At 36.8% G+C, this 23,825-nt stretch overlaps 1 protein-coding gene across 4 annotated transcripts in view; it reads right to left on the reverse strand.

Moving 5' to 3' along the window:
- Nucleotides 1-23,825, reverse strand: part of VPS54 (vacuolar protein sorting 54 homolog (S. cerevisiae)) — a 102,345-nt gene that overhangs the window by 61,141 nt on the left and 17,379 nt on the right. For 3 of the 4 annotated variants that reach the window (XR_827307.1, XM_010863310.1, XM_010863312.1), the window contains exons 2-7: nucleotides 15,722-15,877; nucleotides 12,151-12,392; nucleotides 9,473-9,551; nucleotides 6,868-6,902; nucleotides 4,675-4,806; nucleotides 1,094-1,479 (exon numbers count right to left, since the gene is read on the reverse strand). Coding sequence is in view for 3 of the 4 variants with exons in the window: in XM_010863310.1 (XP_010861612.1) it covers nucleotides 1,094-1,479; nucleotides 4,675-4,806; nucleotides 6,868-6,902; nucleotides 9,473-9,551; nucleotides 12,151-12,392; nucleotides 15,722-15,857 (1,010 nt within the window). In the remaining variant the exon portion in view is untranslated. The remainder of the gene's footprint in view (nucleotides 1-1,093; nucleotides 1,480-4,674; nucleotides 4,807-6,867; nucleotides 6,903-9,472; nucleotides 9,552-12,150; nucleotides 12,393-15,721; nucleotides 15,878-23,825) is intronic. The other variant, XM_010863311.1, reaches the window with a different exon arrangement.

A 23,825-nucleotide genomic window follows, 5' to 3' on the forward strand; every position in this document is an offset into this window, starting at 1 on the left:
GTCACCCTGCTTATTTAACTTATATGCAGAGTACATCATGAGAAACGCTGGGCTGGATGAAGCACAAGCTGGAATCAAGACTGCCGAGAGAAATATCAATAACCTCAGATATGCAGATGACACTACACTTATGGCAGAAAGTGAAGAGGAACTCAAAAGCCTCTTGATGAAAGTGAAAGTGGAGAGTGAAAAAGTTGGCTTAAAGCTCAACATTCAGAAAACTAAGATCATGACATCCGGTCCCTTCACTTCATGGCAAATAGATAGGGAAACAGTGGAAATAGTGGCCGACTTATTTTTTGGGGCTCCAAAATCACTGCAGATGCTGACTGCAGCCATGGAATTAAAAGATGTTTACTCCTTGGAAGAAAAGTTATGACCAACCTAGACAGCATATTAAAAAGCAGAGACATTACTTTGCCAACAATGGTCCATCTAGTCCAGGCTATGGTTTTCCAGTAGTCATGTATGGATGTGAGAGTTGGACTATAAAGAAACCTGAGTGCCGAAGAATTGATGCTTTTGAACTGTGGTATTGGAGAAGACTCTTGAGAGTCCCTTGGACTGCAAGGAGATCCAACCAGTCCATCCTTAAGGAAATCAGTCCTGGGTGTTCATTGGAAGGACTGATGTTGAAGATGAAACTCCAATATTTTGGCCACCTGATGTGAAGAGCTGCCTCATTTGAAAAGACCCTGATGTTGGGAAAGATTGAAGGCGGGAGGAGAAGGGGACAACAGAGGATGAGATGGTTGGATGGCATCACCAACTCAATGGACATGAGTTTGGGTAAACTCTGGGAGTTGGTGATGAACAGGGAGGCCTGGCGTGCTGCGGTTCATGGGGTCGCAAAGAGTTGGACACGACTGAGTAACTAAACGGAACTGATCCAAATATCTGTGTAAATATTGGTCCTTATGATTTTAGGGTAAGACTAAAATTTTAGAATGATAATATTAAACAGGTCAATCTAGAAGAAAAAAATACCCATGTAATTCTAAATACACTCATACTTTTTCAGTTTTCATTACACACTAAAATTTATCCTTTGAAAATTTAACACTATTTCTAATGGCTTACTTAATGGACATACCGGAAGCTATGAATGCCCTGAAGTTCTTGCTGTAGAACCTCTTGTGTTGTTGCTATTAAGTCCAATGCTCCAACAAATTCAGAAGTAGATAACAACACCTGTACTGTAGGCTGAGTCTGGTGTACAGTGGCCATTAACTTCAGTTTATTGTATACTTTAACACAATTATTTCTGGTAAGTGCCAGTCTTAAAATGTGTAGTGATCCTTCACACATTACTTTATCAATCTGTGCAATTTTATCTCGAAGCATTTTTACAGCCTGGGAAGTTTTCTTGAGGTAGTCCTGCAATTCGTGTTGAGAGGTCATTGCATGAAAAAATGCTTCTGAACGTAAAGAGATCTGGTGAGCAATGTTTACTTCCACAATATCCAGATAATGGCTCAGCTTAAGAGGAAAGAAAAAAAAATCAGAGTTATAAGTATATTTTAACTATCCAAATGTTTTCTGAAAATGATACAATATTTCTACATGTATTTTAAATCCCATTGTGTGAACCATTAGATTATATGATGCTTGCTATTAGGCACACAAAATAGAAAGGTGATGAAAGGTAGAGCCCAAAGATTAATAAATGTAAGACAAAATCACAGTAGGTGATTTACCTTCTTCCTCTGCTCCTGCCACTACTGCCCTCCAAACACCAACTACTTTCTAGAAAGTAAAAGTACCCCACCGTCACCTCAGAGTATAAGCTAGTTTCAGAAGTTCTAAGATCTGAGAGAGAGAGAATATTGATTTTCTTAACCTCTACACATCATCATTATCACCAATATCAAGTCATTTATCTGACTGAAAGATAATTATAGGTTATTATTTATTGACTTCTTCCTTCTATGTATCAGGAACTGGTATTTTATATATATGTATATATATATAATTTACTAATTTCAACAGTCTTAGAATACAGGTTTTATTATTATTTTCTTTTACAGATGAAGATACTAAGGCTTAGAAACTTTAAATTACTTGAATAAAGTCATATAATTAGTAAGCAGAAAAACTGAAATTTGAGTTCAGGTTTGTCTAACTCAAAAACTGAAGTTCTTTCTACTGCACCATGCTGCCTCAAAACACTACAGAATTCATGAAAGACAGATTGGTGATCAAGTCACTAATTGTAGAATGTACCAGAATTCATTTGGATCTTTTTCTCCCCCAGGGCTGTTTATTTTACATTTCAGCAATTATTCTTTTATCAATTCATAAAATCCACGTTATTTCCAATGTGCTTTCCTCTTAAATGACTGATAGAAGCCTGAAACAATTAATTCATATATAGTTTATCAGTAACACTATCAAAATTAATTCCTAGAGTAACATATATTAAAAATGCTTTCTAATTTCAAATATGGAGTCCTAAAATTTGAGTTGTCTTTTCTTCCTTCAAAACTGCATATGTCTTTTTTTGGCTATATTATCTTTCTATTTGTCTCTCACTTTTTTACTTTTAGAGTCTTCAACCCATAGCTCAAACTTCAAGAATTATCTCTGAACATCTCAGAATTCACAGTGTTAAAGGGTTAATGGGCTTTCTACATTTAGGACTCATAAAATTAAGAGATTATTTGGTCACCAAGCTCGTTTCCTTAAAACTATGCAGGATGATGCATATCTTCAATAAGGCTCCTTCAATAATATATTAATAAATAGATTACAAACAAGACATTCTTTTATAGTTTAAATCTCTTGCATTTCTACTCTTTCGCTGTTGTTCTTTTTATCCTCAATGACTGCTCATTTATTTACCTAAAAAGCAATAAGGAGATGAAAGTACTTAGTTACATCACAAGCTAAAGTAACTCAATTTTCAGAAAATGGAGAACGAGTAACTCCTTTAAGACAGTGCTACTCGAAATGCAGTCCATATGCTGCTGCCAGTTTGTGAACTGTTCAAGAGGTCCAAGACGAAAAGAGGAACTTTGCTAGAATTTTTCATGGAAAGACTTTCTTAATGAAGGAAACAGTACAATGATTTACATTCTAAACCGAACTCGTTAATCTCATCGCAGAACACAACTTTGGATAGCAGCACCACGATAAGATATAAATTTCTCTAATCCTTGCTAGCATCCCCTCTTTAAAACTAGCAAGATAAAACAACTGTCATCAATCATAGAGTAAGTTTGAATCCTGTCTTCGAATCCTGTTTTCCATTCCTTTTCTAAGAATAGAGCAGAATGAGAAGGAAACAAAATGTAAAAGTAACAAAGCTGATTTTGCAACTTACCAAAAAAAAAAAAAAAATCCATTAGTCACTCTTAACATTTAGCATAAGAAAAGTATTTCATTTGAGTTTCAAAGATTTTTGTAATTTATCAATATTCCATTGATATATTCTTTTCAAAGACATAATATTTTCATAATTCATTTCCTATTAAAAATTCTATAAAGGGAACAATTTTTTAAAGTATTCATAAAAGCATTTGTATAGATTGATGAAATTTTTATTGGCTTCTGTTGTTTTTCTCTTTTAAGGTATACAACGGGATATACTTGGAATGTAAAAAAGCAGTCTGGGACTGAGTCTATGTCCATAAATCTATCCTTTTCCTAAGATTTATGAATTTATTTTTACTCAAGGAAAACCTTCATAGATGAAAATGTTGCCAAAAAAAAAAAAGGGAACTCGTTTTTCAACTATGGGGAAGGCATACTCATAATTCTTTCCTCACATTTCTTCTCCTTTCCTAAGTCGCCCTTTCTTCAGTTGAAGAGGACTAGACCCAACTTATTGAATAACCCACATGAGACAAGCTTTCAGACTGCCAAGAGCTGTCATTAGACTACAACGGAATGCTTCATCTCAGTTTAGGAACCACAGTCAGTTTCAGAAATGTTCTAAACTTGAGTGCTAGGAAAGAACAGAGATCAAAGGTCTTTACTTCCTATTCCAGTTTTACAAGAGTCTTGATATGTGAGTTCTGTTTAAAGTTTTACATTTTAAATGACTTTCAGGTGTTGACTTCTGAAATATAGAACATTATATATAAGATTTTGAAAAACTGCAGACATGCAAAAGGCTAGGCTTTGCAAAGCTTTGCAAAGCTAAATGAACACTGTAATTTTTAACTATGATATTTTTGCTTCAAAAGAATCATCATTACTATGTGTAAAGGAGGAAAAACAGTTTCTTAGGAAAAGTTCATTTTCTGTGATTTAAATCATAAAGAATATAAAATTAGCCAATATATTATTTGGAATAAATGTAAAACAATTAATTGCATTATCTACTACATCCTTTCATCTGAATTTCTGTCAACTGCTGATTTGTATAAGAAGCACTCAGACAATAAGCTTTTCCTTTTCAACAGAACAACTGGTATTGTATTGAAACAGAATACTGTTACTTTATCAGTTAAGATTTAAAGGGTTCAAATTATCAGTAACAATAAGGATGAAATTAAAGGAATTAGTGCTTACTAAATAACTAATTATGAACACACACAAATATTGGGTTGGCCAAAATGTTCATTCAGGTTTTTCTGTATGATATCACAAAAAATCTGAATGAATTTTTTGGCTAACCCAATTGTATCATTTGATTAAAATAGTTTTCTACATGGAAAAAATAAAAATTACCTTTTCTTGTAGCAACTTTGAGGAAGCTGCATCACGATTTCCTTTTCCACCAGCAGTATTAAAATGAGACCATGGTAAAACTGAATTAAAAGTTAAGGAATCGTCCAAGGCAAAATCTGGTTTCATAAAAATCTAATAAAAAAATGCATTTCCCTCAATTAGATAAACATTTTCTTTACATCTAATATCCCCTTCATTAAAATAATTAACTTGAATCTCAGACATATACAGAAAAAGGAAGTGATAACAAGCTGCTGCTGCTAAGTTGCTTCAGTCGTGTCTGACTCTGTGCGATCCCATAGACGGCAGCCCACCAGGCCCCGCCGTCCCTGGGATTTTCCAGGCAAGAACACTGGAGTGGGTTGCCATTTCCTCCTCCAATGCATGAAAGTGAAAAGTGAAAGTGAAGCTGCTCAGTCATATCCAACTGTTAGTGACCCCATGGACTGCAGCCTACCAGGCTCCTCCATCCATGGGATTTTCCAGGCAAGAGTACTGGAGTGGGTTGCCATAACAAGCTATGTATATAAAAATCTATCTCTGGATTACAGCAAATGGCTACTTACCGATATCCTTCCCTAATCCATGCTTTATACTACCGTCAGACATACCATTAAAATGCAACTGTAACTATTATAATCAAGTTCTCTTTTTAAATTTCTCAGTGAATTCCCATGACTGACAGACCAAACTCTCTTAGAAAGGTATAAAGAGCTTTATTTACCTCATACTTTACAAAATTTATTTATTTAACCCCATCTCTAAACACAAGGGGCTTACCTTACAGTTCAGCTGGTAAAGAATCCACCTGCAATGCAGGAGACCTGGGTTTCATCCCTGTGTTGGGAAGATCCCCTGGAGAAGGGAAAGGCTACCCACTCCAGTATTCTGGTCTAGAGAATTCCATGGACTGTATAGTCCATGGGGTCACAAAGAGTCGGACATGACTGAGCAACTGAACTGAACTAACTGATGATTGGGAAATCTAACTAGGGACATGAGTATATTTTCTAATCCCTCTAGTATAACTAAAAGGATTGATTAATTCAATACATGTTTATGATGATTTATTCTTATGCTAGGCACTAAGGTAGAAACAAAGCTAAATTATTACAGAGATCCTAATCTCAAGGATCTTTCACCACAAAGATGTGATAAAACATATACATAAATATTTTATAAGGAAAAGAGTGACAAATGTCTTAAAAGGGACAGTAGGGATCTAGATAAAATGCTATGAGAGTTTGGCAAAGGGTCCAATGATCTTCATTTGGGGGGAAATGTATTCATACAAGTTGCCATTTAAGCAAGAAACTATACAAGATAAGATATGAAGAGGTAAAAGTCTTTCAGGCTAAAGGAACAGTGCAAATAAAGCATGAAGCCAGCAAAAAGTCTGAAGTAAAAAATGTGTAAAAAAGAAAAAATAAAGAATGTCTAAGATTAGTAGGCAAAAGTTAAGAGTATGACTATGATGGAAATGAATAATTAAGGGCCTTAAATTACAGAGTTTGAATTTTGTTTTGTAGAAATCAAAGAACTTTAAACATGACTGCCCTTTCCTGTTTCTTTCATCTTTCTGTCTCTTCTCACCCTAAAAAGCAATATAGACCTCTGAGAATCTGACGAATGCAATGGACTCTTTCCCCAGAAAACAAAAACACATTCATCTATTACATGCCTCTACACAAATTTTCATACAAAGAAAATATCTCTAATAATTTGGTGGGGTAATAAGATCAGTGGGGGCTTCCCAGGTGGCTCAGTGGTAAAGAATTGGCCTGCCAATGAAGGAGATGCAGGAGATGCGGGTTCAGTCTCTGGGTTGGAAGATCCCCTGGAAGAGGAAATGGCAACCTGCTCCAGTATTCTTGCCTGAAAAATTCCACAGACAGAGGAACATGGCAGGCTACAATCCATGGGGTTGCAAAGAGTCAGATTTGACTGAGCAACTGAGGATGCAATAAGATCAAATTTTTTTTTTTAATGACGAGATTTAAATATACTTGTAGTTTTTGGTGATAAAGAAGAGACTGATAATGCAAAACAGAGCAAATAAAAGTGATGCAATAAAGTCCCAGAAAAATCAAAGTGGTCAAAGCATCAGAAAACAGCCCAGTGAAAGTTTCTTTCAAGACAAAATTAAAGATCAAATATTAAAAAGCTGTATTCTCATTTTTCAGGCTTTGTTACCTTAGGTACTTGCTCCAGATCTGTCCTGGATTTATCTATTTTTAAAAAGAAAAGGAAAAATATGATTTTTTAAAACTTGTTTTCACTTTATTTCCATAAAATATATTTTGACAGATTCAACACTATACTAGGTCACAACTAAATAACCATTTAAGTTTCTTTCTTCAATAAATAAACACCTCCTTATGTCTAGCAGTAGGCAAAGTGCTGAATAAGACATGTTTCAAATAATTTTTATCAATTGTATAGTAGCAATAAAACAACTAAATACGTTTCAAATCTTTTTAAAATGGACACAGAAAGCTTGGTACTATCTTACAGAAATACTATTTTTATTGTTCAAAATATCTACCATCCCATCCAGAATTTCTTTGATCAAAGTTTTTTTTAATACCATATTAGTTTTCTTCTTAGACATCTTAATTTGTATCATCTACAAGCTTCTTGAAAATGAACCTCCTTCATCTTCGTCTTCTAATCAGATCTCAAGACAAGGCACCCTCCTTTCCAAACTCAGCTTTCTGTACTTAGACTCCATCCTCTCCTGCCTCTTCTCTGAGTTCACTTCATCAACTACCCTGCCTCTCCATACTTGCAACCTTTTAGAAGGCCTTTCCTCTTACCATACAAACATGCTCAGTTCTCTTCCATCAAAAAAAAAAAAAAAAAATGATGATGATGAAGAAAGATAAAACCCAGGGCCTAGTGTAGACTAAGGCAAAGGAGAATCTCAGGTGCAAATTTCAGGAAGCACTCACCCTCAGGATTATGCAAATATCTCTCTTGCCTCATCTAATCCTGGCCTTGCAAAAACATCCTTCTACCACAACTACTAATAGAAACAAACTAGAAGGATTCTGTTCCCTCTAGTCAAAACTTTACATCTCAGATCTTCAAGTCACATTCATACTGGCAGTCTCCCCTTCTTACTTTTATACTTGCTCCTTTAGCACACACTATTGACATTTCTGTAACTACTGCTGCTGCTGCTGCTGCTGCTGCTGCTGCTGCGTTGCTTCAGTCGTGTCCGACTCTGTGTGACCCCATAGACGGCAGCCCACCAGGCTCCCCCGTCCCTGGGATTCTCCAGGCAAGAACACTGGAGTGGGTTGCCATTTCCTTCTCCAATGCATGAAAGTGAAAAGTGAAACCACTACTTCAGTCTAAATGTTCTCCCTAAGATCTCCCAAATCGCCAAATCCATAGAGACTTCTCATTGTGCCAACTTGCTCTATCCCTGAAGTATTCTGACACTGTGGACTAATCATTCACATTTCTTTGAAATTCTAGCTACTTTTTATTTCTAAGGTGGAACTCTCTCTTGGTTGACTCTCCTACTCTTGGACTACTACTTTTTAGTCTCCAAGTACCTCATCTTCTACTGCCATTTAAATGTGACAGCTTTCTGTTCTATCATTCTTTTCTCCTTACTACTCACATCTTCCTAGGTGATCCCACCTAGGCCCTTGGATTCAGCTACCATGCTATTGGCCAGCATGTGGTCTATGATAACATCTATCATACTTGGTATCTCCAGCCTAGATCTCTTTCCTGAGCTTTGGGTTAAATAACAGACTTCTCCTTCTCTGCAAAACTTCAATTAAACCACCCTCCATCTCCTCCAGAATTCCTGCTCTTCCAATATCACCTCTCTCACCAAACTGTACCTCTCACCTGGCCAGCTGTCCAAGTAAAAAATCTGGGAATCATCTTTAACCATCTTGCTCCATTACTAACGAACGATTGACAACCAAAACTTGTGTATCCATTTCTGAGGCATATCTTAAAGATCTAATTTTTTCTCCATCTTCATTATAACTGCTATTAGGGACACATGATTCCTCAGTTGTATTATGGCAATAGCCTTCAACTTTCTTCTTGCCTCCAGTTTTATCATCTATAAATTTACTATCCACAACTGTTTTTACAGTGAAATGAATAATCATAACTCTGAGCATGTCTGATTTAAAATATTTTGGAGCTCTACACTACTTTTAGAAAAGAAAAATTCCTTAGCATGATACACAAGGCTCTTCATGATCTGACTCCTACCTACTTCTTCAGCTCATTTCTGGTTCACAGTAGAGCCAGCATACTAAGTTCTTGCAGGTCTAGAATATGCTAAGACTTTGCATAAACTGTTTCCTTTCCTGGAATGCCTTTTTCCACATAAATATTTCTTGATAGTTTAAAACACAGACAATCCTCATTAACTAGGAGTTTTCATAAACCTAAGTTAGGAACTCTTTACAATATTACCATGCTGAACTTATTGTTCAATATACAGTGCTGCAATTGGTTTGTTTAACCTTGTTCAGGAAACCATCAGCTTCATGAGAATAGGGACTATTTCTTATTCCTGTATTTTTAGGCAACAAGCAAAGTACAAAGTACCTGAATATTAAAAAAGTATTTGTTGAACTGAAGGATAACACTACCATCAGATCCATGATTTTTCTTTTTAACAGTTTTACAAAAGATTATGATTGTAGGCTATAGAAATTTCGCTAGAAATAAAAATTAGATATTACAGTTAACAAGGTCCCCAAATTAAGATTCTGTTCATTAATATTTATGCTATGCTACAAACAGCAAATATTCTTACCATGAGTATGTAAGAGAGTTCTGTCAAAGGTATCTTTAGGAGGACAAATATTCTTGCATCTCTCATGAATCTTTTCTCTCTATTTAGAAGACAAATAAATATTATCAATGCTATGTGGCAATATGAGTATTCAGAGCATTAAAATATTTAACAACAGAATATCAGGATATACCAAATAAGTTCTAAAATTTTCTAATATGATATCACTAGCCTCTTGAACTTAAATACAAGTAACAAGTATGCTTAATACACCAAATATCACTTAGATGCATGAATGTCTATATACTTACCCATTTTATACAGTTACAGCAAAATCTCCATAAATTTGGAATGAAGTGGAAAAGTCAATTAAAAAAACCCTTATTTTTATAACAGAAATCAATGGGGGTACTTCCCTGGTGGACTAATGGTTAAGAATCTGCCTTCTAACACAGGGGGATATGGGTTCAATCCCTGTGGAGGAACTAAAATCCCATGTGCCTTGGAGCACCTAAGCCTGTGAGCTGCAACTACTGAAACCCTCACACTGGCACCCACCCACAACTAAAGAGAAGCTCAAGCCTGCATGCCTCCCTGAAGCATCCATGTACTGCAAAGGAAGATCCCGAATGCTGCAACGAAGACCCAACACAGCCAAATTTTTTTTAAGCAACTTTTTCAAAATAAGGAAGAAAAATTTTAAACCTATACACCCAAAATAGAAAGACAGATTATTAGTTAATACATCCTCTGAATCCAAAAAAAAAAGTCAGAAAGAAACTCCACTCTGATTTCAGATTAGATGACCACTAACACTGTTATCTTTCAAATACCATACCTAGGACATATGGGAAAGTGCAATGTGGTAAGGAAAAATCATGCTGGGTTAGTAATATTCAGAATTCTGATGGCAGTATTCTAGAACTATCTTCCAAAGTGGCTGTACCATTTTACATTCCTACGTACAATGAATAAGAGTTCCTATTAGTCACATCTTTGCCAGCTTTTGGTCTTGACAGCTTTTTGGATTTTCATCATTCTAAAAGACATGTAATGGCACCTCATTTTAATTTGCAGTTCCTGACTGACAGATGATATTGGACAACTTTTCATATGCTTACTGCTGCTGCTGTTGCTAAGTCGCTTCAGTCGTGTCTGACTCTGTGTGACCCCAGAGACGGCAGCCCACCAGGCTCCCCCATCCCTGGGATTCTCCAGGTAAGAACACTGGAGTGGGTTGCCATTTCCTTCTCCAATGCAGGAAAGTGAAAAGTGAAAGTGAAGTCGCTCAGTCCTGTCCGACTCTCAGCGACCCCATGGACTGCAGCCCACCAGGCTCCATCCATAGGATTTTCCAGGCGAGAGTACTGGAGTGGGGTGCCATTGCCTTCTCCATCATATGCTTACTGCTGCTAAGTTGCTTCAGTCATGTCCGACTCTGTGTAACCCCATAGACGGCAGCCCACCAAGCTCTGCTGTCCCTGGGATTCTCCAGGCAAGAACACTGGAGTGGGTTGCCATTTCCTTCTCCAATGCAGGAAAGTGAAAAGTGAAAGTCAAGTCACTCAGTCGTGTCCGACACTTAGCGACCCCACGGACTGCAGCCTACCAGGCTCCTCCATCCATAGGATTTTCCAGGCAAGAGTACTGGAGTGGGGTGCCATTGCCTTCTCAGTCATATGCTTACTAGCCATCTGCATCTCTTCTTTGGTGAAATGCCTGTTCAGATCCCTTGTCTATTTCTTTTGTGGTGAAATATACATAACAAAAAATTTACCATTTAAAACCACTAGTGGAGGTGGCCAAGATGGGGAAGTAGAATCTGAACTCACCTCCTCCCACAGACACACCACAATTACAATTATTTACAGAGTAACTATTAATGAGAACCTGAAGAATAGCAGAAAAGATTTTTCACAATATAAAGACACAGAAAAGAAACCACAACAACACAGGTAGGAGAGGTGAAAGTATGACCCATACCTGTAGGTCAGGGACCCAAAAATGGGAGAAATATCACAATCACACAGGTCCTCCCCAAGGAGCAAGGTCTGAACCCCACCTCAGGTTCCCCAGTCCAGGGTCCTGCACAGGGAAGATGAGCCTCCAGAATGTGTGACTTTAAAAACTAGAGGATCTTATGTTCAGGACAGCTGGAGAGCTATAGGAAACAGAGACTCTGCTCTGAAAGGCTGTTTACAAAATCTCATATGCTCTGAGACCTAGCCATAGACAGCTATCTGAAAGGAGCTTGCTCGAAAGTCAATGGATAAACTTGAAAGAGGCAGGAGGCAACTGGGATGCCTCTAGGGAATGGAGATAATGGGAGCAGACATTTTGGGAGCATGCTGTACTGCAATGACACCAGTGCTGGTAAGCACCGTTTTGGAACCCTCCCTCTAGTCTATTAGTACTGGGAACCCAGCCCTGAGCCCACCCCAGGCTGAGCAGACAGCCACATGGGGACTCAGCCCCATCCCTCCAGTAGGCCCACAGCCACTGGCTGAGTCACAACCCCACAGGAGCCATGTGAAGAAGACATACAAATGGTCAACAGACACATGAAAAGATGTTCACCATCAGTAATCATCAGGGAAAAGCAAATTAAAACCACAATGAGATACTACCTCACAACTGGCAGAATAAATCAAACAAGAAACGTTTCACTTTTGACCTATTACTTAAAGATTAGATATTACCTGAGAGATTTCCTGTTGATACACTGTAAAATGTTCCTTGCTGATCTGTGGGAGGTAGAATGAAGGTATGACTTCAGTGTCCACAAAGTCCAATCCCCATGTTTTTGTGAAGAAGTCAGATTCTCTTTTTGCTAATCTAGGATCATTTAATGCTGCTGGGAGATTTACTTTGGAATGATATATAGTCCATCTATGTTGATCTGTAACTAGAGATGGGGCAACACATAAACTACTTGAATCACCTGCAAAAAGTAAACAAGAGAAATTTGTAAAGTAAGTTTTATGTTTGAAAGTACATTCTAGAAAAAAAGATGTTTAGATTATACAAAGCAATTAAACTTTCCCTCCCATAACAATTGTCTTAACCTTCAGCTTTCAATATCAACTGCCAAAGGGGAGGAAAAATATGTACAAGATAAAGGATATACAAAATTTGAGGGTTATAATTGAACAGTGGGGTGAAGAAAGTCTTTCATTAATCTCTTTCCTTAATGTACAATTAAGGAAATTTATCTTTTCTCAAAAACTTTTTTTTCAACATCAAAACTCTTCTACCTTCTACTGTATATCTTCTGTTCTTTATTACTCCAGATTTTTTCATGGGTAGGCATATTTTTCTATTGTTTTATGGCAGACCAGGTTCCAATATCCTTTTTTGCAGCTTATAATTAGATAACTGAAATGCTGCTGTAACATTAACCATAGAGGAAAGAAAAACATGCAGTTGGTTCTCATTACTCGGTTTGTTCTATAAAGTCACTAGAACATATAATAAGCAAACAATGAACCTTTGCTCCCATGGGAAATACACAGTTCAGTTCAGGCACTCAGTCGTGTCTGACTCTTTGTGACCCCATGGACTGCAGCACACCAGGCCTCCCTGTCCATCACCAACTCCCATTCTACTCAAACTCATGTCCATTGAGTCAGTGATGCCATCCAACCATCTCATCTTCTGTTGTCCCCTTCTCCTCTCGCCTTCAATCTTTCCCAGCATTAGGGTCTGTTCAAATGAGTCAGCTCTTCGCATCAGGTGGCCAAAGTATTGGAGTTTCAGCTTCAACACCAGTCCTTCCAATGAATATTCAGGACTGGTCTCCTTTAGGATGGACTGGTTGGATCTCCTTGCAGTCCAAGGGACTCACAAGAGTCTTCTCCAGCACCACAGTTCAAAAGCATCAATTCTTCGGCGCTCAGCTTTCTTCGCAGTCCAACTCTCACATCCATACATGACCACTGGAAAAACCATAGCCTTGACTAGATAGACCTTTGTTGGCAAAGTAATGTCTCTGCTTTTTATATGCTGCCTGGGTTGGTCATAACTTTTCTTCGAAGGAGTAAGCGTCTTTTAATTTCATGGCTGCAGTCACCATCTGCAATGATTTTGGAGCCCCCCAAAATAAATTCAGCCACTGTTTCCACTGTTTCCCCATCTATTTGCCATAAACCATGAACTTCCAGATGTTCAAGCTGGTTTTAGAAAAGGCATAGGAACCAGAGATCAAATAGCCAACATCCGCTGGATCATCGAAAAAGCAAGAGAGTTCCAGAAAAACATCTATTTCTGCTTTATTGACGATGCCAAAGACTTTGACTGTATGGATCACAATAAACTGTGGAAAATTCTGAAAGAGATGGGAATACCAGACCACCTGATCTGCCTCTTGAGAAATTTGTATGCAGGTCAGGAAGCAACAGTTAGAACTGAACATGGAACAACAGACTAGTTCCAAATAGGAAAAGGAGTACGTCAAGGCTGTATATTGTCACCCTGCTTTATTTAACTTATATGCAGAGTACATCATGAGAAACACTGGGCTGGATGAAGCACAAGCTGGAATCAAGATTGTAGGGAGAAATATCAATAACCTCAGATATGCAGATGACACCACCCTTATGGCAGAAAGTGAAGAGGAACTAAAGAGCCTCTTGATGAAAGTGAAAGAGGAGAGTGAAAAAGTTGGCTTAAAGCTCAACATTCAGAAAATGAAGATCATGACATCTGGTCCCATCACTTCATGGCAAATAGATGAGGAAACAGTGGAAACATTGTCAGACTTTATTTTTTCGGGCTCCAAAATCACTGTAGATGGTGTTGCAGCCATGAAATTAAAAGACGCTTACTCCTTGGAAGGAAAGTTATGACCAACCTAGACAGCATATTAAAAAGCAGAGATATTACTTTGCCAACAAAAGTCCGTCTAGTCAAGGCTATGGTTTTTCCAGTGGTCATGTATGGACGTGAGAGGTGGACTGCGAAGAAAGCTGAGCACCGAAGAATTGATGCTTTTGAACTGTGGTGCTGGAGAAGACTCTTGGGAGTCCCTTGGACTGCAAGGAGATCCAACCAGTCCATCCTAAAGGAGACCAGTCCTGGGTGTTCATTGGAAGGACTGATACTGAGGCTGAAACTCCAATACTTTGGCCACCTCATGCGAAGAGTTGACTCATTGGAAAAGACTCTGATGCTGGGAGGGATTGGGGGCAGGAGGAGAAGGGGATGACAGAGGATGAGATGGCTGGATGGCATCACCGACTCTATGGACATGGGTCTGAGTGAACTCCGGGAGTTGGTGATGGACAGGGAGGCCTGGAGTGCTGCAATTCATGGGGTCGCAAAGAGTCAGACACGACTGAGCAACTGAACTGAACTGACTGAACTGAACTGATGGGATCAGATGCCATGATCTTTGTTTTCTAAATGTTGAGCTTTAAGCCAACTTTTTCACTCTCCTCTTTCACTTTTATCAAGAGGCTCTTTAGTTCTTCTTCACTTCTCTATATGGGTTATGCATAATACTGGGTTATGCTCCTACAAATCTCTGGAACTTTCATCATCCAATCAACATATAATCTTATTTTGTGTGTGTTTCTGTTTAAAGACACTTTATTTAATAAATATTGTTCAGTCTTTAGCACTGTACTCACGGCTAATACCACTATAACCCATATCTGAATAAAGCTTACATATTTCCCTGATGTAGCCCTCTAGTGCTTAGAAACACTAGAAAGCACTTCAGTGCTATGTTTGGAAACCATTTTGAACAGCAAAATCAGCAAAAATACAAAAAAGTGTGGCACTAAACAGACCACAAAAGGGACGTGTGTCTACAGCTTAAAAGCTGAAAGAAGGCAGAGTGCTGCTTTGTTCAATTTCAGGTGGGAACATGTACATCAGGCAATTCAAAATTTTCACTCCTTTGTGCATGTCTGCAAATGACCACGAAAGTGACACAGTGATTTGAGGGTACAATTAAGGTTTAGGAATTAGATAAATTTGCAAATGTAGACTCTGCAAATAATGAGGATTGACTGTACTATGTTTAACTGAAGAGCTTTCAATCTGTACCCTCATCTTCAATTTTGTTTTTCAATTTCTCTAAGTGACTTCTTTTATGGAAACGTATAAAAAGAACTATATTCCAATTTCCCAATCAATTTATTTCCAAATTATATGTCATCCTAGTTTTCACATTTACTCTTTTAAGTAGATGGAATCTAACTATTCTAATCTAACTATCTAACTATCACAAATTCTCAATAAAATTCCTTAAAAAAAAAAAAGCATTACCTGTGGGTTCCTTGGGACACACATCTGGCAGTGACTGCACAGGTCGAATGTGTTTTGTCGGGTCTACCTCTTTTTTAAAGAAAACATCACTGCTGCTTCCTTGAGGCACTGGTGAAGAACTGTGGCTTGAAGCCATTGCATAAAATCACCACTCAACTGAAAATGAGCAAAAAACAGTAATCAAGACACAATACAAATCATAATTCACCTAAAAGTATTATGCACATCATAAATTTTCTTTCAAAAACATACTATTTAAAATCCATCAAGGTGTAAGCACATAATTTGAATACTATTAATTGTGGGAGTCATTCATTATATTTAGTTTGCTAAGAAAGTTATTGGTCCTTGTTTAAAAAGTATTCTCCTCAAAGTGCAATATCCTTAGCCTTTTATCTGAAGTCAAACTAGATACCAAAACTGTAACCAATATATATTAAAATTGAAAACAGTCCATTCATTCAACAAGTATATAATTCAGCATTACAGCAAAATGGGTAAATGCATGGAATTTTGAAATCTGACTGAGCTCATATCCCAGCTTCATTTACCAGCAATATAACCTTGAGGAAATTTATTTAACCTTTGTATGCTTTACTTCATCTGCAAAAATGGAGATGAAAAGCATTCATCTCATAAACATTTTGTAAGAATTAAAGGAACACATGTATGTAAAGCACTTAAAACAATGCCTACCTCAAAGTTAGTGTTCACAAATGTCAGTTATCATTATGATTACAATTACTATGTGACAGGCACTATATTAAATGTTTATAAAAGTATCATTCTTCAAGGTACTCCCAATTATATTAGGTAATCAAAATAATCAAATCCCTAAACAAAACACAAGTTAATCTATGTCTACACTTTTTAACAAGTACAGAAAGAATTTGTGGGCAAGACAACATAATAAAGGCTACAATGTCAGGTAAGACTTTACAAATGAAGTAATATATAACCTGGATAATGAAGAATATGTATTACTTTATTATCAGACAGTAGAAACTCTTACATTGCTGATCATATCAACCAAACACTAGGCATTCAATAAATATTTTTAATGAAGGAATAAATAAATGAACATAAACAGAAGCCTTTATTTGAAAAGGCACTTAAGAGATCACCTTGTCTAAGTTCCCCAGTGCTAGAGATAAGTATAGCAAGGCCCAGAAGGACTAGGTAGTTTACAAAGATACATGTGGTTTAACAAGTTTTTTGCAAAGTCAATTTAGGAAATGTGGTGAATAGAAAAATAAGAGTAAGCTATAAGAAGCAGCGATATAAGGGTAAGACTGATGACAAAAAAGTTATCCACTCTAACTCCTCTGTAGTTTGATAGTAAGTTTAAAATTACATATCCCAGACTTCCCAGGATACCTGTTTCAGTCCTGCTAACACAAAGGAAACACATTCAATTATACTATTCACTGAGACTAGTAGAAATAAGCTGCTAAGAAAAGAACAGAGATAAATAATTTCCTCAAAATTCCTGAGCAGAAAGCAAAAACAGCATGAACAAAAGTTGAGAGACATGAAATAATCATAAGACTGTATGGAAACTGACTTGGCTGTTTGCTGACAAAAATGCTACCAAAAGTACTGACAAGTAAACCATATTTACACATACACACAAAGACAGTATGGCCAGACTACAGGAGCCATTAGAAGTTTAGGGGGAAAAGAATATGATGATGAAAATATCTGGGAAAATTAATCAGGGTCTTGATTTGAAAGGCACCACTGGCCCATTGCATTTATACCCTTTTACGAGGAGATCTAACCAGTCCATCCTAAAGGATATCAGTCCTGGGTGTTCACTGGAAGGACTGATGCTGAAGCTGAAACTCCAATACTTTGGCTACCTGATGCGAAGAGCTGACTCATTGGAAAAGACCCTAATGCTGGGAAAGATTGAAGGCAGGAGGAAAAGGGGAAGACAAAGGATGAGATGGTTGGATGGCATCACCAAGGCAATGGACATGAGTTTGAGTAGGTTCCGGGAATTGGTGATGGACAGGGAAGCCTGGTGTGCTGCAGTCCATGGGGTCACAAAGAGTCAGACACAACTGAGTGACTGAACTGAACTGAACATTAAGTATACAGTTACTTCTGTATAAAAGCATTTGTATGTTTAAAGAAACAGAAATATCCAAAAGATAGGAAACAGTGATAACACAGAATCCTGTACATTAAGTGTTTGGTAAAGACAATTGTAAACGTAACATTAAGTCTGTTTAACATTTTTGTTACTTTCAACAAATAAAATGGCTAAAATAAACATGTTCTGACACTTAAAGATGTAGGCTACAAATATATGGAAAGTGTATTTATGTCAAACACCCATTGCTTGATGTCAGATAAATTAAACATTGATTCCTCTGTTGTTTTTACAGTGAAAATAAAGTCTAATTGCCATCTTAGGAATCTAGAAATACTTGGGAAGATGAGGACTTATAAAAAAAAATTTCTAGACTCCTGTAAGTTACTTCTCACTCCTGGGTGCAGAAATAAAGATATTTTATTTACTCCTTAAAGTTTTTGAATTGGTTAACATATACAAGTTTCTGGGGTTTTTCCCCCTACATCCTTCCTAATTCCTATGAAAAGAGGGACAATCTCTAGCTATAAGGAGATTATGTAAAATTAGAGTACTACCTACATGAGTGAGCCCCAATTTCTAACCATCTCTCAAATCCTCTCACCACCCTGTTTTTATTAAGACACAGTAAGAACCAAACTTTGTATTAATAACCACATAACAAGTATGATACAGACATTTAATAAGTGTAATCATTGGTAATAAAACACACTGGATTTATTCAAAAAGCATGGATATATAAACAAATACAGTAAACCTACATGGCCTCTAAACCACACAATTTCAGGAGAATAATCTTTCAAACGGAGAAGGCAATGGCACCCCACTCCAGTACTCATGCATGGAAAGTCCCATGGACAGAGGAGCCTGGTGGGCTGCCGTCTATGGGGTCGCACAGAGTCGGACACGACTGAAGCAGCAGCAATCTTTCAAAGAAATAATCTTTCACTGAAAGGTTAAAGAACAGAAATGATGAGACATCATAAAAAGAAAGTTTTAATGGAGAAGGCAATTGCACCCCACTCCAGTACTCCTGCCTGGAAAATCCCATGGATGGAGGAGTCTGGTAGTAGGTGACTTAGCAGCAGCAGTGTAAGCAAAGAATAGTCTATTCAGAAAAAAAAAAACAACAACAACAAAAACCACAGAATACAGGAAAAAGGAAAGCTCTCAGCACTAATCACAGGCAACTCCTGACTTCTATTAATAACACTTGCACTTGTAACTGCCACCTAGATGCAAACTGGACACTTAACCAGTGGTCACCAACAATGAGAATCTATAAATAGATCTACCCTTCTTCACAATGTAATCTTCTCATAACTACATCAATACTATATACAAATATCTTCTATTGAAGCCTTCTTTGATTTCTTACACTTAGTCACTGTTTATGCATTTCTATTTTGCACCAATCATACTGAAATTTTGGTTTTCATATAGATCTTTCCTATTAGACTGTGAACTTCTTGACGTTTCCATTTCCCTGTGTATTCTACACACCTAATACAGTTCCTGTCACATAGGCAGTATACAATATTCTACAGAAGAATGAAATGGATGTTATGCAGGACAGATCAGAAGAGAGAAACATTAGACAATTACCAATCATCCTTGAGTGAACAGATAAAAGCATAGGTCTGGGCTGATAAAGGAATAAACAGACTCATTCATTTCAAAAGCAAGAAACTGGAAGGATGAATAAGTCAGAAACATTTGATTTTCTTTCCTATAGTTCAAAACATCTTTTTATGCTAAAAGTTTAGTTAAGATGTTCTATTAAAAAGGGCTAGACACAGTGTCACTCCAGAAGCAATGAGCACACCAACTGCTCAGACCCTGGTTTCTAAATACCATTCCCTATAAAGAAACAATGATTCTTTAAAGAAATAGTTGACTCCAAACCTGGAGCATAGAAAGAACAAGTCGATCATGCGAACTCTTGTGTCAGAAAGCAAGGAAATCCCCTAAGACTAGAGGGATTTATCAAAAGGACCAAGGACCAAGTTAAAGGGGCTCCCACTGGTCACATTTATGACAAGTTGAGCACTCTAAACAAACAACCCTAATTGAGTGTAACATACTGAAAAAACAAAAAATGAATCTATCATGATACTTGGAGGAAAAGGAATGAGGAAGAGGGGTGGAGTGGGGTAGGTAAAGGAAATCTCTTCTTTACAGAGGAATGCCGGTAAGTGTGAAGAAATGACTGAAACAGAAAATCAACATTTTGTAAACCCCAATGTAAAAATCATCAATGTATGCTAAAGCTATTAGGTGAAAGGCTGCTCAAAAACAGAAAATTCACCTAATACCTAAGAATTAATATCACCTTACAGATTATCTTGCAATGCAAAGGGGAAAATGTATCTCTAAAATGGAAAAATCTGGCTGTCACCACCTTAATTAACCAAGTCATCAAACTTGGCATCATTCATAACAGTAAGACAACTTGATATTATGTGATTCATGAAATGACAATATGAGATAAATATCATTACCTATGAAGCACTTTCACCAAAAATGTTTAACCCAATCTAATCAACCCTCTAGACTGAGGGTCAAGCCTCTTTGTTCCGTGGATTCCTTCAGCACTCTGGTGAAGTCTACAGAACCCTAGCAGAATAATATTTACAATGCATAAAATATATAAGGTTACAAAATTACACTTAAATATAGCTATCAAATTATCTTTTAAAATTATAATACAGTAATAATTTGGGGTTTTTTTCTGTTTTTTTTTTTTTTTTACTGGGTCTTTGGATGTGGGATATCTTTTTTAAATAGGATCCAGCATCTTCTTGTTGGTTTTTCAATAGCTAGTTGCGATTTTGGTGCTCTCACAGGAGGAAATGAGTGTATGTCCTTCTATTCCACCTTCCTGAACTGCCTCTATTTTTGCTTTTTGATTATGCAAATCTATCTAATTCCTTTAGGACTGACTGGGGAAATCAATTGTGACTATTCACTGGAAGAACTATTGCTGAAGATGAAGCTCCAATACTTTGTCACTTGATCTGAAGAGCTGACTCAATGGAAAAGACCCTGAGGCTGGGAAAGATTAAGGGCAGGAGAAGAGGGCAGCAGAAGATGAAATGGTTAAATAGCATTGTCAATTTAACAGATATGAATTTGAGCAAATTCCAGAAGATAGTGGAAGACAGAGGAGCCTGATGTGCTACAGTCTACGGAGTCAGACATGACCTAGTGACTGAACTATAACAACATCTAATTCTTAAGTAATAAATGAGCATAAATATTTGGGGATATTTGCAACAATTTAATATGATCTGAAAACACGTGAAATTTCACTTGGTAACAAAGTTATAGGTAGCATTAATATCCGTGGGAGGGGTTTCTTACATTCACAATTAAAGGAAATGCTAAATTCAGTTAAAGCAGGGTTTCTCAACCATGGCACCATTAACACTGACATTTTGATCGACATCATTCTTTGATGTTGGGGGTTCTCCCCCTGCACACTGTAGGATCTTTAGATGCATCCCTGGCCTCTATCCATTTGATTCCAATAGCAGCCTTCCACTCAGTTGTGACAACTAAAATGTCTTCAGACACAGCCAAACATTCTTATGTGGGGAAAGAGAGGTCAGAGGACAAATCACCCCAGCTGAGAACCACTGAATTAAAATAAAGATGTAATTTCTTCCCCATCCAAAATTCAGACTCCCTGAATTCTATTCACAGACCCTAAAGAATATGTGAACTGCAGGTTAAGTATTTTTTGCTCTAGACCTGCCTTCCAGTCTAAGAAAATAGATGGAAATAGGATATTGGGATTTAAAACAAACATGGGGAAACAAACTGAGAATATGAGATAAACTACGAGAAAATTGGCCTGGACACTTAATCAATGTCATTTTTGAAAGGTGGGTAAGTATTCTATATTAAAATAAATAAAGACAACTATAGGCAATTGTGAGCCTTGACTGGATGCTGGCTAAAAAAAAATTTTGCTCTAATACACTATTGGAACAACTGGAGAATTTTGAATGTGGACTGGATATTGTATGAGATTTTGGAATTAATTTTCTTAGGTGGATTAATGATGTTGAGATTATGGGAAAATTGTCCTATATTCAGGACATGAACACTACAGTATTCAGGAGTGAAATATGTCACCTACAACTTATTTTCAAATGATTGAGTAAAAAATACACACAGATAAAATGGCAAAATGTTAAAAATGGTTTATCTAAGTCAAATACATATGATTATAACGTTCTATTCTTTCACTTTTCTGTATGTTTTTTAGTTTTCACAATAAAAAGTTGGGGGAAAAAAACTTCATATTTTTCAAACATTAAATAAATAATGTGAAATATAAGTATCAGAGAGAAGGAAAAACATTAAATTTGTAATTGCTAATCTGCCCTGAAGATGGCATTATTGTACAACTTCAAATATGGAAGAAAAATCAATAAATTTCAATCAGGTTTTAATGTTGTAGAAGAGTAATACCATATATAGAACCTGGAATTCCTTAAAAGCTGAATGAGAAGGAAGCTGAGACAGAGAAACATTTACTAGATGCATTACCCAGGTACTATGTAAAAATCTCCTTTGCTTCTATATTAAAGTAATAGCTGCTTATAGAGAACATTGATATTACAAAATCACTCACAGCCAACTCTGAACTATCTATGGAACTGCCTATTACAGGTAAAGTAATAGCCAGACGTTTTTTTCCCCTCTACCATTTCAATGTATACAAAACATTTCACCAGAGTGGTTAACACAGATATACTAACTAATCATTTTACTTCCCTTCTATTTTTCAAGTGATTACTCTACTTTATAATATACCCTACTTTATAAAATCTAAACGTGCTTGCCCTCTATTGACCTTCTATCATACTGTGGTCCTCTAATTGGTCTCTCTGCTTCCAGTTTAAACCATTCTGCACATTGCTTCAGGATTAACCTTCTAGAATGTTTTCATTCTGTCATACTTCAGATCAAAAACCTTTAAAATTATTTATTATTTTCCAAACAAATGCCAAGCTCTACAAGTTGGTACTCAAGGAATTCTACAATCTGATGCTTACCTTCCTTTCTACCCTTATTTCCTATTACCCATGGATAATCTCTGTTCTAGATAGGGTGGTCTCAGTGTCGCTTTAATCCATCAGGCTATCAAGGCTTCCTTGTCTTTGTTAAGGCTGTGCCTTCCTGGACTATTCACACCATCTTTCTACCTATTCATTGTCTCTTCTCCCTTCAAAGTTCATTTCAAATTTCATTTCTAGATTATATATATTAAGAAAAATATACACACATTCTAAAATATGAACAAAAATAATCTCAACATTATTTTTAAAAGTGAAAAAGTTGAAACAACCAAACTCCTAAATAAGAAGAAACTGGTTATTTAATCAGCTACAGTACAACCAATGGATTACACTATCATTAAAAATAGGGTTGTAAACTTTACATCCATTGGGATGGTTACTATCCAAGAAAAACAAAACCAACCAATCAAACAACAACAAAAAGTGTTGGCAAGGATGTGGAGGTACTAGAAGCCTTATGTACTGTTGGTAGGAAGAAAAATGGTGCAGCCATTTCAGAAAACAGCAAGGCATTTCCTTCAACAGTAAAAATAGAACTACCATATGATACAGCAATTCCAATTCTATGTATATCCCCAGAAGAACAGAAAGCAGCATCTTGAGGAGTTATTTGTATACTCATGCAACAGCAACATTATTCATAATAGCCAAGAGGTGGAAGTAACCCAAGTGTTCACTGACAGATGAATGGATAAGCAAATGTGGTATATATACATAATAGAGTATTATTCAGTTCAGTTGCTCAGTTGTGTCTGACTCTTTGTGACCCCATGGACTGCAGCACGCCAGGCCTCCCTGTCCATCACCAACACCCGGATTTCAAACTCTTGTTCATCAAGTCAGTTCATCAAGTATTATTATACTATAATTATATTATGCTCTTTATATTATAATTATATAAGCATATATACTTAAT

Source organism: Bison bison, unplaced genomic scaffold (assembly GCF_000754665.1).
Source record: "Bison bison bison isolate TAMUID 2011002044 unplaced genomic scaffold, Bison_UMD1.0 scf7180017864489, whole genome shotgun sequence".
Lineage (NCBI taxonomy): Eukaryota > Metazoa > Chordata > Mammalia > Artiodactyla > Bovidae > Bison > Bison bison.